Raw genomic sequence first — 15,000 nt, forward strand, 5'->3', positions numbered from 1 at the left:
GACGTGACCCACAGGAACTCGATACGATCTCTATCGGTCCTGTTGTGGCTGTACAAAAGCTGGTTGTATACCTCAAGCTCCTTATTGGACAAGTAGCAGATGGTTGGGGGCACTGTTACCCGGTTTTAGGCTGCGTGAATGAAATGGTTTGACTGGCTCTTATTCTTTTCTTTATCCTCCCCTCTCTTGGAGAAAGCAACATCCTGGGTTCTCTGCATAAGCTGACCTCAAACCACTGCAGGTAAACCATGCTCCCATGTGTACCTAGTATTAAGCTAACACTGTTGCGTCCCCATACCCTGGCGAGGTAGTATTGGGAAAGTCTTGATTACAACAATTTTTCCTACAAAAAGACTCTGAATGACTTTACCTGGACAGTCACACTTCTAAATATCTCAACACACAGCTTGCGTAGGCCGCGGACTTTGCGTAGCAAGGTTTTAGCGAGGCACAGGGACTCCTTATTTTGAGTACTAACATACTCAGATAAGGAGCCCCCGGGTAAAGCTAAAAGCCAGATTGACAGGGACAGCCACCCTTCCTAATGGGTGAGTCACCTCTAAATAAATAGCATAGGTTTGTATTACAGTTAAGGTACAAAAAACAAATCCGTAGATAATTTGTATTTTTCCTAACGATACAAACCTTAGCTATTTATACAAACTTGCCCGCCAGCCCTATCCCCCTTGAAGTCCTACCTCCAAGCAAAGTGAACAAAATCACTGGTGTGCGAGTGGAAGTAGTAGCAAGCTCCCCCCCCCCCTACCCCCACTAACTAGCGGCATGGGTAGTTAACCATCGCTAAATTTTAATGGCTTGTCATTTCAGCTTCGCAGAAAGTAATACCCCCAAATAAATAGCTAAGGTTTGTACATACATACATATACCAAAGGCACTTCCCCCAATTTTGGGGGGTAGCCGACATCAACAAGAAACAAAAACAAAAAAGGGGACCTCTACTCTCTATGTTCCTCCAGCCTAACCAGGGACTCAGCCGAGTTCAGCTGGTACTGCTAGGGTGCCACAGCCCAACCTCCCACATTTCCACCACAGATGAAGCTTCATACTGCTGAGTCCCCTACTGCTGCTACCTCCGCGGTCATCTAAGGCACCGGAGGAAGCAGCAGGGCCTACCGGAACTGCGTCACAATCGCTCGCCATTCATTCCTATTTCTAGCACGCTCTCTTGCCTCTCTCACATCTATCCTCCTATCACCCAGAGCTTTCTTCACACCATCCATCCACCCAAACCTTGGCCTTCCTCTTGTACTTCTCCCATCAACTCTTGCATTCATCACCTTCTTTAGCAGACAGCCATTTTCCATTCTCTCAACATGGCCAAACCACCTCAACACATTCATATCCACTCTAGCCGCTAACTCATTTCTTACACCCGTTCTCTCCCTCACCACTTCGTTCCTAACCCTATCAACTCGAGATACACCAGCCATACTCCTTAGACACTTCATCTCAAACACATTCAATTTCTGTCTCTCCATCACTTTCATTCCCCACAACTCCGATCCATACATCACAGTTGGTACAATCACTTTCTCATATAGAACTCTCTTTACATTCATGCCCAACCCTCTATTTTTCACTACTCCCTTAACTGCCCCCAACACTTTGCAACCTTCATTGACTCTCTGACGTACATCTGCTTCCACTCCACCATTTGCTGCAACAACAGACCTCAAGTACTTAAACTGATCCACCTCCTCAAGTAACTCTCCATTCAACATGACATTCAACCTTGCACCACCTTCACTTCTCGTACATCTCATAACCTTACTCTTACCCACATTAACTCTCAACTTCCTTCTCTCACACACCCTTCCAAATTCTGTCACTAGTCGGTCAAGCTTCTCTTCTGTGTCTGCTACCAGTACCGTATCATCCGCAAACAACAACTGATTTACCTCCCATTCATGATCATTCTCGCCTAACAGTTTTAATCCTCGTCCAAGCACTCGAGCATTCACCTCTCTCACCACTCCATCAACATACAAGTTAAACAACCACGGCAACATCACACATCCCTGTCTCAGCCCCACTCTCACCGGAAACCAATCGCTCACTTCATTTCCTATTCTAACACATGCTTTACTACCTTTGTAGAAACTTTTCACTGCTTGCAACAACCTTCCACCAACTCCATATAACCTCATCACATTCCACATTGCTTCCCTATCAACTCTATCATATGCTTTCTCCAGATCCATAAACGCAACATACACCTCCTTACCTTTTGCTAAATATTTCTCGCATATCTGCCTAACTGTAAAAATCTGATTCATACAAACCCTACCTCTTCTAAAACCACCCTGTACTTCCAAGATTGCATTTTCTGTTTTATCCTTAATCCTATTAATCAGTACTCTACCATACACTTTTCCAACTACACTCAACAAACTAATACCTCTTGAATTACAACACTCATGCACATCTCCCTTACCCTTATATAGTGGTACAATACATGCACAGACCCAATCTACTGGTACCATTGACAACACAAAACACACATTAAACAATCTCACCAACCATTCAAGTACAGTCACACCCCCTTCCTTCAACATCTCAGCTTTCACACCATCCATACCAGATGCTTTTCCTACTCTCGTTTCATCTAGTGCTCTCCTCACTTCCTCTATTGTAATCTCTCTCTCATTCTCATCTCCCATCACTGGCACCTCAACACCTGGAACAGGTTTGTATTGTTAGGAAAAATACAATTTTCAATATTAAACTTACCCGATAATCATGTAGCTGTCAACTCCGTTGCCCGACAGAATTCTACGGAAGGGATACGCCAGCTATCACTATACTAGAAGGGGGTGTACTCGCCAGCGCCACCTGTGGCCAGGTACTGCAGTACTTCTTGTTGACACCACCTCAATTTTTCCTCTGTCGTGCTTCCGGCAAGACGTTCTGGGATACGCTTATAATTTTGGAGTATTGTTCACGGCTTTTGGTGAAGTATTTCTCTAAGATTTCAGCTTTCGCTATACTGGAAACTTTTCTATTAGCTTAGATAGCTTTTATTTGGTTTTGATTATTGGTTAACGAACTTTTTGCTTGATTTGGAATCCCCCTTGACTAGCTCTTTGATTCAAGATGTCTGACCTTTCACAAGCCCCACCCCATAGACGATGTAGGTCTTGTAATAGGCGTATTCCGAAGGCCTCGGTTGATCCTCACAACGCTTGTTCTGACTGTAGGGAAAGACCCTGTCAGTTGGAAGATCGATGTGAGGAATGCGCCGGACTTTCGGAACTTGAATTTGTTCGATTCCTTAAATATTCAACCAAGTTAGAGAGAGAGAGTTAGGAGGAGTTCTTCTCGCTCTTCGCTTTTTTCCTCACCTCATGATCCTCAACCTTTTCCTCCCCCTGTAGTGGCTACCCCCGAACCTACTATTTGTGCTCATCCTGATATGTCCGATGTTTTGCGTGCCATTCAGGCTTTAGGTGACAAAGTGGAATCGGTGGTTAGTGACCATAAGTCTCTTATGGCAGAAGTCAAAGAACTTAAGGTCAAAAGTGCAGTGGGAGGTGATAGTGCCAGTGCTGTGCCAAGTGCTAGTGTCAGTGCGGTGCCAAGTGCTAGTGTCAGTGTCAGTGTTGTGCGTGAGGGTACTTCTGTGCGTGCCAGTCGTCCTCCCAGTCCGGGACCTCTTGCAAGCTCCCAAGCCCAGGGGAGAAGCAATGTCGAAGGGCAAAAGGGTTCGGCAGGCCTTGATCGGCGCACAGAAGTATCCTCGGTGGTTGCGGGCGTGTCTTACAGAGACCGTCACTCCCACCCGCAGACGATTGAGCCCTTATTTTCCTCGTCTGCAGAAGAAATGTCGGGGAGAAAACGCTGGACTCAGGTCTCAAGACCTCTCAAACGCAAAGTCCAGACCTCAAGAGTTCTACAACCTGGTTGCAGTCATTGGATTAGCTCTGACTCTCCGCAGTCATCAGGTGACTGCACACCTCCTAAGAGAGGTAAGGTGATGCCGCAGCAGACCTCATCTTCTGTTAAGGCTTTGCCTCAGCAGACCTTAGCGTCTGTTGACCCCAAGATGACTTTGCTGCAGTCCATGCAGTCACAGCTTGCGGTCTTAATGCGTGAGTGTCAGGCTGAGAAGGTTACACCTCCTCCTGCGAGCGCTCCGCCTCACCGCAGTCCAGTCTGCCAGGCGTACGAAGTTGAGGTTCCTCAGGCTACCTTACCGCGTTCTGAGTTGCCAGTTACCAGCGGTGTGCAGCAACCTTCGCCTTCCTTAAGGCAACCTCAGCAATGGGAGCAGGAGTCTTATGCCTTACTTCCTCCGCTTCCTCTTGCGGTTAAACCAGCGAGGCAACAACCTCTTGAGGTACGACAACCTCTTCCATCCATGAGGCAGCCACCTCAGTACTCGCTGCAGCGACCTCAACCCTCCTCAAGGCGAGAGCCTCAACTCCTAAGGCTAGCACCTCAGGAACCTCAACTCGCGAGACAGGAACTGCGTTCTGCGCAGCCACCACCTCAACTCTCGCAGCTCACACCTCAGGAACCTCAACTCGTTCCTCAGGAACCTGCTACTGCGCATCCGCAACCCTTACAGCAAGCGCAACTCTTGAGACAAGAAACTCATGCTAGGAGTCAGCCACCTCAACCCATGCGCCTACCTTCCTCTACTCTTCTTGACCAGTCTTTGCAGCCTGAACCTCAGGTTTTAACTCAGCCACAACAGAGACTTGAGGATGAAACCACAAGTGTTTATGCACCCGCTTGTTCAGATTCTGCTGTTCAGCATACCGCTGTTACTTTACCTCTCACTTCGCTACACTCTGGTGATGAGGTTTCTGAGGAGGAAGCTGCGCACCTAGATCCCTCTTCAGACGTGGAAGAACCCAAGTCTTCTCCTCTACCCATTGACTTTCGTAAGGTCCTGGCTCTTTTCAGAGAGGTATACCCGGACCATTTTGTTTCTGCTACCCCCCGCTCTCCTCCATCTGAGTTTTCGCTGGGCATGCAACCTGTTAAGTCAACTTATACTAAGCTCGTCTTTGCTAGGTCCTCTAAGAGAGCTTTAAGAATATTAGGGGATTGGTTGCAGTCCAAACAGCAACTAGGGAAGACTTCCTTTATGTTCCCACCTACTAAGCTCACTTCTAAGGCGGGCGTTTGGTATGCCACAGGAGAGGAACCAGGCTTGGGAGTCCCTGCCTCTGCCCAGGCTGACTTCTCAAGTTTGGTCGACTCTCCTCGTAGATCAGCAATGAGGCGCTCTAAGGTCTGCTGGACCTTTTCCGACTTAGACCACTTCTTAAAGGGTGTATTTCGTGCCTTTGAGATTTTCAATTTTCTCGACTGGTGCCTGGGGCCTTTAGCAAGAAGACCTCCCCTGCGGACAAGGACTCAGCCATGCTTTTAATGTCCTGCATGGATAAAGCAATTCGGGATGGGTCTGGCGAGCTTGCATCAATGTTTGTTTCAGGAGTTCTTAAGAAAAGGGAGCAACTTTGCACCTTTCTTTCTTCCAGCATCACACCTTGTCAAAGGTCTCAACTCCTTTTTGCTCCGCTTTCTAAGTTCTTGTTCCCCGAAGAGCTTATCAAGGATTTGTCTGCGGCCATGATTCAGAAGGACACTCATGATCTTGTGGCCTCTTCAGCTCGTAAGGCTAAGGTTGCTCCCTCAGTTCCCAGGACTTACCGCACCCCAGTGGCTGATACTCCTGCTACAAGGTTTATTCCGCCCTTTCGTGGCAGAGCCCCCAGCCGAGGAAGCTCCCGTCCAGACTCTTCCAGGAGCAGGTCTAGGAAAGGTCCCAAGACTTCAAAAGGCAAACACTGACTCTCCTCCTCTCCAGACAGCAGTAGGAGCCAGACTCAAGACCTTCTGGCAAGCTTGGGAAAGAAGAGGTGCAGACGCCCAGTCTGTCAGGTGGCTCAGGGAGGGTTACAGGATACCATTCTGCCGCAAACCCCCTCTTACCACTTCTCCCATCAACCTCTCTCCCAACTACAAGGAAAAGGACAAGAGGCTAGCGTTACACCAGGAGGTGTCGCTCCTGTTACAGAAGAAGGCAGTGGTTATAGTCCGGGACCATCAATCCCCGGGCTTCTACAACCGTCTCTTTCTGGTGGCCAAGAAGACAGGAGGTTGGAGACCGGTGCTGGACGTCAGCGCGCTCAATGCTTATGTCACCAAGCAGACGTTCACTATGGAGACGACGAAGTCGGTCCTAGCAGCTGTCAGGCAGGAGGACTGGATGGTCTCGTTGGATCTGAAAGACGCTTACTTTCACGTTCCTATTCATCCAGACTCCCAACCTTTCCTGAGATTCGTTTTTGGAAAGGTTGTGTACCAATTCCAAGCCCTGTGTTTTGGCCTAAGCACAGCTCCTATGGTGTTTACGCATCTGATGAGGAATATTGCAAAATTCCTCCACTTATCGGACATCAGAGCCTCCCTTTATTTAGACGACTGGCTATTGAGAGCCTCCACGAGTCGTCGCTGTCTGGAGAGTCTCAACTGGACTTTGGACTTGATCAAGGAACTGGGTCTATTAGTCAACTTAGAAAAGTCCCAGCTCATTCCCTCCCAATCCATAGTTTACCTGGGAATGGAGATTCGGAGTCAGGATTTTCGGGCTTTTCCATCGGCCCCAAGGATAAGCCAAGCCCTAGATTGCATCCTGAGCATGCTGAAGAGGAACAGTTGCTCGGTGAGACAGTGGATGAGTCTCACAGGGACCCTGTCATCGTTAGCCCTGTTCGTCGAGTTAGGGAGACTCCACCTCCGCCCTCTCCAATTCCATCTAGCAGCTCATTGGGACAAGGATTTGACGCTCGAAGCAGTCTCTATCCCTGTCACCAAAGAGATGAAGACCACTCTCTTGTGGTGGAAGACCAACCTCCTTCTCAAGGAGGGCCTATCGTTAGCGATTCAGACCCCCAATCTTCATCTCTTCTCGGATGCATCAGACTCGGGCTGGGGCGCGACCTTGAACGGACAGGAATGCTCGGGAACGTGGAACAGGGAACAGGAAACGCTCCACATCAACTGCAAGGAGCTACTGGCGGTTCATATGGCCCTAATGAACTTCAAGTCCCTCCTGCTAGGCAAAGTGGTGGAGGTGAACTCCGACAACACCACAGCCTTGGCTTACATCTCCAAGCAGGGAGGGCCCCATTCGAGGAACCTGTACGAGATAGCAAGGGACCTCCTCATTTGGTCAAGAAGTCTAAACCTCACTCTAGTAACGAGGTTCATTCAGGGCAACATGAACGTCTCAGCAGATCGCCTAAGCAGAAAAGATCAAGTCATCCCCACGGAATGGACCCTTCACAAGAGCGTGTGCAACAGACTTTGGACCTTGTGGGGTCAGCCTACGATAGATCTGTTTGCCACCTCCATGACCAAGAGGCTTCCTTTGTACTGTTCCCCAGTTCCAGACCCAGCAGCAGTTCATGTGGATGCTTTTCTGCTGAATTGGTCCCATCTCGACCTTTACGCATTCCCGCCGTTCAAGATCATCAACAGAGTCATTCAGAAGTTCGTCTCGCACGAAGGGACACGGCTGACGCTGGTTGCTCCCCTTTGGCCTGCAAGAGAATGGTTCACAGAGGTACTACAATGGCTGGTCGACGTCCCCAGGACTCTCCCTCTAAGAGTGGACCTTCTACGTCAACCTCACGTAGACAAGGTGCACCCAAACCTCCACGCTCTTCGTCTGACTGCCTTCAGACTGTCGAAAGATTCGCTAGAGCTAGAGGCTTTTCGAAGGAGGCAGCCAGTGCGATTGCCAGAGCAAGGAGGGTATCCACTCGTAGAGTCTACCAATCCAAGTGGGAAGTCTTCCGAAGCTGGTGTAGAGCCAATGCAGTTTCCTCTACCAATACCTCTGTAACCCAAATAGCTGACTTCCTATTACATCTAAGGAATGAGAGATCCCTTTCGGCTCCTACGATTAAAGGGTACAGAAGTATGTTGGCTTCAGTTCTCCGCCACAGAGGTTTGGACCTTTCTTCCAACAAGGACCTTCAAGACATCCTTAAGTCTTTCGAGACTTCTAAAGAACGTCGTTTACCCACTCCAGGCTGGAATCTAGACGTAGTCTTAAGGTTCCTTATCTCTCCTAGGTTCGAACCTCTCCAGTCAGCTTCCTTCAAGGACCTTACCCTCAAGACTCTTTTCCTCGTCTGCCTTGCAACAGCTAAAAGAGTCAGTGAGGTTCACGCCTTCAGCAAGAACATTGGGTTCACATCCGAATCTGCAACATGTTCTTTACAGCTCGGATTTTTAGCTAAGAATGAACTTCCTTCACGTCCTTGGCCTAGATCGTTTGAAATTCCTAGCCTTTCCAACATGGTGGGTAACGAGCTAGAAAGAGTTCTTTGCCCTGTCAGAGCTCTGAAATATTATCTTAATAGGTCAAAACCTATACGAGGACAGTCAGAAGCCTTATGGTGTGCAATCAAGAAACCTTCGATGCCCATGTCCAAAAACGGAGTTTCGTATTATATAAGGCTTCTGATTAGAGAAGCCCATTCTCACATGAAGGATGAAGACCTTGCTTTGCTGAAGGTAAGGACCCACGAAGTGAGAGCCGTAGCCACTTCGATGGCCTTTAATAAGAACCGTTCTCTGCAGAGCATTATGGATGCAACTTATTGGAGGAGCAAGTCAGTGTTTGCATCATTTTATCTTAAAGATGTCCAGTCTCTTCACGAGAACTGCTACACCCTGGGACCATTCGTAGCAGCGAGTGCAGTAGTAGGTGAGGGCTCAGCCACTACATTCCCTTAATCCCATAACCTTTTTTAACCTTTCTCTTGAATGCTTTTATTGTTGTTTTTTGGGTTGTTACGGTAGGCTAAGAAGCCTTCCGCATCCTTTTTTGATTTGGCGGGTGGTCAATTCATTCTTGAGAAGCGCCTGGGTTAGAGGTTGTGTAGAGGTCCTTTAGTATGAGTTGCAGCCCTGTATACTTTAGCACCTTAGAGTTGATTCAGCCTCCTAAGAGGAACGCTGCGCTCAGTAAGGAAGACGAACTTATTAAAGGCAGAGTAACGGTTCAAGTCGACTTCCTTACCAGGTACTTATTATTTCATTGTTATTCTGAATAACTGATTATATGAAATACGGGATACTTAGCTATCCTTTAGTCATGTACACTGGTTTTCACCCACCCCCCTGGGTGTGAATCAACTACATGATTATCGGGTAAGTTTAATATTGAAAAATGTTATTTTCATTAGTAAAATAAATTTTTGAATATACTTACCCGATAATCATGATTTAATTGACCCACCCTTCCTCCCCATAGAGAACCAGTGGACCGAGGAAAAATTGAGGTGGTGTCAACAAGAAGTACTGCAGTACCTGGCCACAGGTGGCGCTGGTGAGTACACCCCCTTCTAGTATAGTGATAGCTGGCGTATCCCTTCCGTAGAATTCTGTCGGGCAACGGAGTTGACAGCTACATGATTATCGGGTAAGTATATTCAAAAATTTATTTTAATAATGAAAATAACATATTATCAACGAATGTCATTATTTGAGTGATGTGTTTATGTCTAGCTACATATTTCCGTATATCAATCATATATGAAATCAACATTATACTATGTACTATATATTTCACATAATCATTTAAAATTTAATATTTTGTACTATGAATTCTCATTTATTCTTGAAGTATTTTTTATTGAGTTATGGGGTTGTTCCCTCTCTACATTAACATTATTCACATGGAAAATTCTGTATTCTGTTCTTGGTAGAATTGTATTTTAGTTTTATCCCCTGTATTACAATTGTTCAATTTTATAATTTTCAGGTTTGGCAGCTACTAGAACTTCAAAATAAAAGCTTGCTTGCAGCTCCTGATGATTTAAATGTCTTGGATGATGTCAATCTTTGTTTTAGTGTTGCAAAGTTGAGCAGTTTAGCAAAATATGATAAACTCTTTGCAAATGAAGCTAAAGATAACCAAGATGGAGATAGTGCTGTGGATGGTGTGTTCAGTGAAACTAACTCAGAAAGTGAGAAATCAGAGGAGGAAAAAGACTCGGGAGAGGAAAGTGAAGAAGAAAAAAGTTCAAGTGATGACGAGTTGTATAAGAAACCCTCAGAAATTGATGATGGTTTGAATTTGGAGTTTGATGATGATAGCGATGATGAAGAAGATAATTTTGATGAGTTTATAGCCCCTGAAGGAATGGAGGATTCTGATGAAGAAGAAACATCACAAAAGTTGAAAAAGAGTGAAGCAAATATACTTGGTGATAAAGATGACACGGGTAATGAAATGGAAAAATCTGCAAAAATGGAAGTAATAAAGCAAGTAGAAAAACCTAAAAAGTTCAAAAAAACTGAAGTTGATTCAGAGTTCTTCAGTCTAAGAGAATGCGAATGGGTAGCAGATAATGATGCCATTGGTGATAATTATGACATGGATTCAGAGGATATAGATTTAATGGAGGACAAATCCGATGAAGAAAATGAAGTAAGTTATGATTTGTGTATTTATAAGATTATTTATATACCTAAGATTTCTCCTAGCATGGTTCCAAGTATTTTTTATTTGATCTCTGCTTTTATGTATTAAACAAATTTGTATTTAATCCATTTAATAATTAAAAGCATAAAAACTTTTCATTTATGTCTATTCAACTTTTTTTTTTTTACTAATTCATAGGAAAAATCACAAATTTTAAAAGTACTGTAGCTTGTATTTGTTCCCAAACATTATACAAACCGTTGTCTTTTACATAGTAGAATGGATGATAGCGAAGCTGGAATACTGCATTTAAAGATTATGACGAGGTGTCAACAACCGACTGGTAGTTACTGGTAGCGGGGAACATACTACTTTGATATGAGTCGTCAGTGAGAACAAATGTTCCCACTGACTGGAGTTTTGGTAAACTTAATATTTTTCTTTTTTTTTCCAGTGTGTTTATGAATTACAGTATAGTCATACCTCGGGCTTTAGTATCATGACTTTTTCGTATGATGATTCACATTTTACACGTAAATCGCCTAATTCGTTCCAAGCCCTACGAAAAAACCACTTTAAATTTTCACAATAAGCCATAACTGCAGTGAAATCCTTTATAGCCAAATACATTTGAAACATTCAATATACCTAACCTAACCATTAATACCTGTAAATGAAGTAGAATTAGAACATAATGCAATAATGAATGGAAAATAATAATACTGTACGAAAATGTGGAAAACATTAACACTTAACTTTACGAAAAACTTTGAATTAATTTTTGTTTTGTTTTGTGTCTTTTTCTAATTTTTTTTTTTTTTTTACTTTATATTTTGTACTTTAAAAATTTCATCAATTTCTTCTTCACTTCCACTTTTCTGTTTTTTTTTATTACTTTGACCTTCACCTTGGCCAACTAATGGCCTCTTTAATAAATAATGGTCCAAGGAAGCTTGTTTCTGCCTGCTTTTTGAAATGATCTTGAAATAACTTGGGCAAATGGCATTACACTGAGCAAGAACACGAGCAGTGTGAATCTTTTTGGGGTGTTTCTTTTCTAATGAATTCTGCCATTTTATGATAATGATATAACCAGGACCCACATAAAGAAGGTCGGCCAAACGATGGTCAGTTTTTTTTCCTTTCTTTCTATCCTGTCAACTGAGCCATGGCCCGGCCCAGTCTCATGCGTTCTGATAGGACGATGATATTATCTATTTGTATAAATTTTGTTAGTTAACACGTACTAGGATAAATGTTTTTTTTCTATCAATGTATTCAAACAATATCCTAACATATGATAGTAAAGACTGTAAAGTATTTACTATCAATGTGTTCAAACCATATCATAACATAGGATAATGAAGATATATCCCAAAATTTTCTGATCAATTAAGGATTTATGGGATGCCAGTTTTCTGTTTAAGACCAAGAAAACAATGATGGATAAAAATACAAGATCAGAATCTGGTATAGTTTGTTTTTATTGATAGTAATGGCACATCAAAATACAATATTAATGAAGTCGCAAATCATACTTCATATGGACATTGATTAACAAACACACACACATTTTATATATATATATATGTACAGTATATATATATATATATATATATATATATATATATATATATATATATATATATATATATATATATATATAAATAAATATATAGTGACATCATATTTACCTATTTATTTAACATGTATATTCGGACTTTTAAAACCTTCCCTTGTACGTAGTACTGTTAACAAACCACCCTTTAATGTACAGAACACTTAATGCATGTACTACAGCACCCTAAACTAAAACAGGCACAAATATTAAAGGCGATTTTATATCATGCGTTTCCTAAACACCTAAAAAGCACGATAAAAAATGGCAACCAATGTTTTGTTTACGTTCATCTCTGATCATAATGAAGAAACAAACTCATTTAGTGTACTGTACAGTACACATATAAGTATAGGTTAGTTTTTGCATCGATTATATTGATTATACAGTACTGTACTGTATGTTGATTTGTTTATTACCAATGTTTTAGTTTACGTATTTTTCTTAGGACTTCCAAATGAAATGTTTTTCTTTATGACGCTGCCTGAAACGACGGCGTGTACGCTCAGTAAACAACCACGCTCAGAACAAACAAGGCATTTAACGCGCATGATGATAGTGATAAATAATGATACAGTACATACAGTATTTACAGTAAAAGCATTTACAAAATATGTTACCTTACAAATATAAATTATACAGTATTGTACGTAGCAAAGCAGGAAAACAATTTACGAGAGAGAGAGAGAGAGAGAGAGAGAGAGAGAGAGAGAGAGAGAGAGAGAGAGAGAGAGAGAGAGAGAGAGAGAGATTGTTTTACGTACGTAAATGTAAATTTTAAACAAAAAAAAATATGATAGGTTACAACATGTAGACTTTTAAAACCTTCCCTTTAACTTAATGCATACAGTACGTACATTACTAAACTATAAAACAGGCAGTAAGAATATTAAAGTAAAAAATAAAGATTGTTACTGTACTCACCACGAAAGAAGTTGAAGAAAAACTTGAATGGTGATGGCGATGAATTTGCTGCACAGTAGAAATGATGATGATGAAGCTGATGATGTGTTCTACTGTGCAGCCAATGATAGTATTTTACGTCTCTTCAGACGGAGGTGTCTTTTCCTGGGACACCTCTTCAACTTCTTCCTGGGAAACTTCAATTTCTTCCGAAGGCGTACTAGCAGGAGGAATCGGCTCTTTTTTGCGAGGCTGGAAGAACATTGTGATCGGAAGTTGTTGCCGCTGCTTCTTTTTTCGATCCAAGAGCATTTTGTAGGGAGTCATTATGTCATCAACCTTGTTGCAGAATTGCATCGAGCGAACCATATCCTCGTCCCACTCTTGCAACATTTCTTTCAACTCCTTCGCGTGGTTGCAGGCCTTGGCAAGCCGTTCTTATGTTAAGCCCGTTTCTTCGACATTTTCTTGGGTCTCTTCCTGGGTATCACTCTCTTCCTCACTTGCCGATTTCGTCAGGTCTTCGAGGTCTGCGTCAGTTAGGGGCTGGGAATGGCAGTCCAACAACTCGTCGACGTCTTCAGTCGTCATGTCGCCAAACCCGTCACCTCCAATTATGGCAGCCAACTGCACAGATTTCCGTATTGCAGAGTGTTGGATTTCCGACGGAGTAAATCCCTTGTCGTCGTAAACAATATCGGGCCACAACTTCTTCCAGCTCGCATTCACGGTTGCAGGTTTCATCTCTTGAAGTGCCTTCTGAATATTCTGCAGGCACGTGGCTATGGTGTACTGCCGCCAGTACGCCTTCAAGTTGAAATCTTCATCCTCGTCATCTTGGGCAGCATCCACACACGCAACGAGGTCCGCCAAGGTATTCTTCGTGTAGAGGGCCTTGAACGCCCTGATAACCCCCTGGTCCATCGGTTGAATTAATGACGTGGTGTTGGGTGGCAGGAACTCAACCTGAATGCCCTCATGCGACAGGTCTGTTGCGTGTCCACCAGCGTTATCCATAAGGAGAAGGATCTTGAATGGCAAGCCCTTCTCTAAGAGATATTTACTGACTTGCGGGATAAAACACTGGTGGAACCAGTTGGAGGTCAGCATCTTCGTAATCCATGCTTTTTGATTATGCATCCAGTACACGGGAAGGAGATTCTTATTTTTATTTTTCAAAGCGCGAGGATTTTTCGACTTATAAATAAGCCCCGGCTTTAACAAAAATCCAGCAGCATTGCCACACATCACGAGGGTAACGCGATCCTTGAATGCCTTAAAGCCAGAGGCTTTGGCTTCCTCTTTGAACAGGAAAGTTCGCAACGGCATTCTCTTCCAAAACAAGCCAGTCTCATCCATATTAAAGACTTGTTCCGGCTTGTATCCACCTTCGGCGATAATATTCTTGAACGTCTGGTTCACGTAAGTTTCAGCAGAAGCAGACTCCCCATGCAGGGAAACACTTTTCAGGGCGAAGCGTTTCTGAAACTTCGCGAACCATCCTTTGCTTGCGGAAAAACGTTTCTGAGGCTGGGAATCAGTGGATGTCCCTGGTTGAGGATCATCTGCATCATCATCATCTTCAGCATGGTTGCCGTCATCGTCTTTAGGTTCCTTTGCAGCAAAATTCTCATATAAACTCAAAGCCTTTGTTTGGATGGTGTTCGTATCCAACGCTATGTTCTTCTTCCGGCAGTCGGCAATCCACACAGCTAAAGCACCTTCCATGCGTACGATCGTTTTATTACGCGTTGTAACGACTCGCTTCGCTGATCTGCTAAAGGTGATTGCAGCCGTCTTTCTAATGTTCGCCTCGTCCTTCTTGATATAGCGAACGGTGGATTCGTTGATGCCAAAATGGCGGCCGGCGGCCGCGTAACTTCTACCATCTTTTAACATGTCGAGAAGCGTAACCTTCTCAGCTATCGTCATCATCCTTCGGTGGCGTTTAGGCTCACTACCAGCCTTAAGAGAAGCAGAACGCTTGGGAGCCATTACAGTAGGA

At 43.7% G+C, this 15,000-nt stretch overlaps 1 protein-coding gene across 1 annotated transcript in view; it reads left to right on the forward strand.

Annotated features, from left to right (window-relative positions):
• The window catches only part of LOC137646043 (U3 small nucleolar ribonucleoprotein protein MPP10-like), a 203,449-nt gene that overhangs the window by 36,058 nt on the left and 152,391 nt on the right, over window positions 1–15,000 (forward strand). The window contains exon 3 of the mRNA XM_068379187.1: window positions 9,812–10,480. Coding sequence (XP_068235288.1) covers window positions 9,812–10,480 — 669 coding nt within the window. The remainder of the gene's footprint in view (window positions 1–9,811; window positions 10,481–15,000) is intronic.

Source organism: Palaemon carinicauda, chromosome 8, assembly GCF_036898095.1.
Source record: "Palaemon carinicauda isolate YSFRI2023 chromosome 8, ASM3689809v2, whole genome shotgun sequence".
Lineage (NCBI taxonomy): Eukaryota > Metazoa > Arthropoda > Malacostraca > Decapoda > Palaemonidae > Palaemon > Palaemon carinicauda.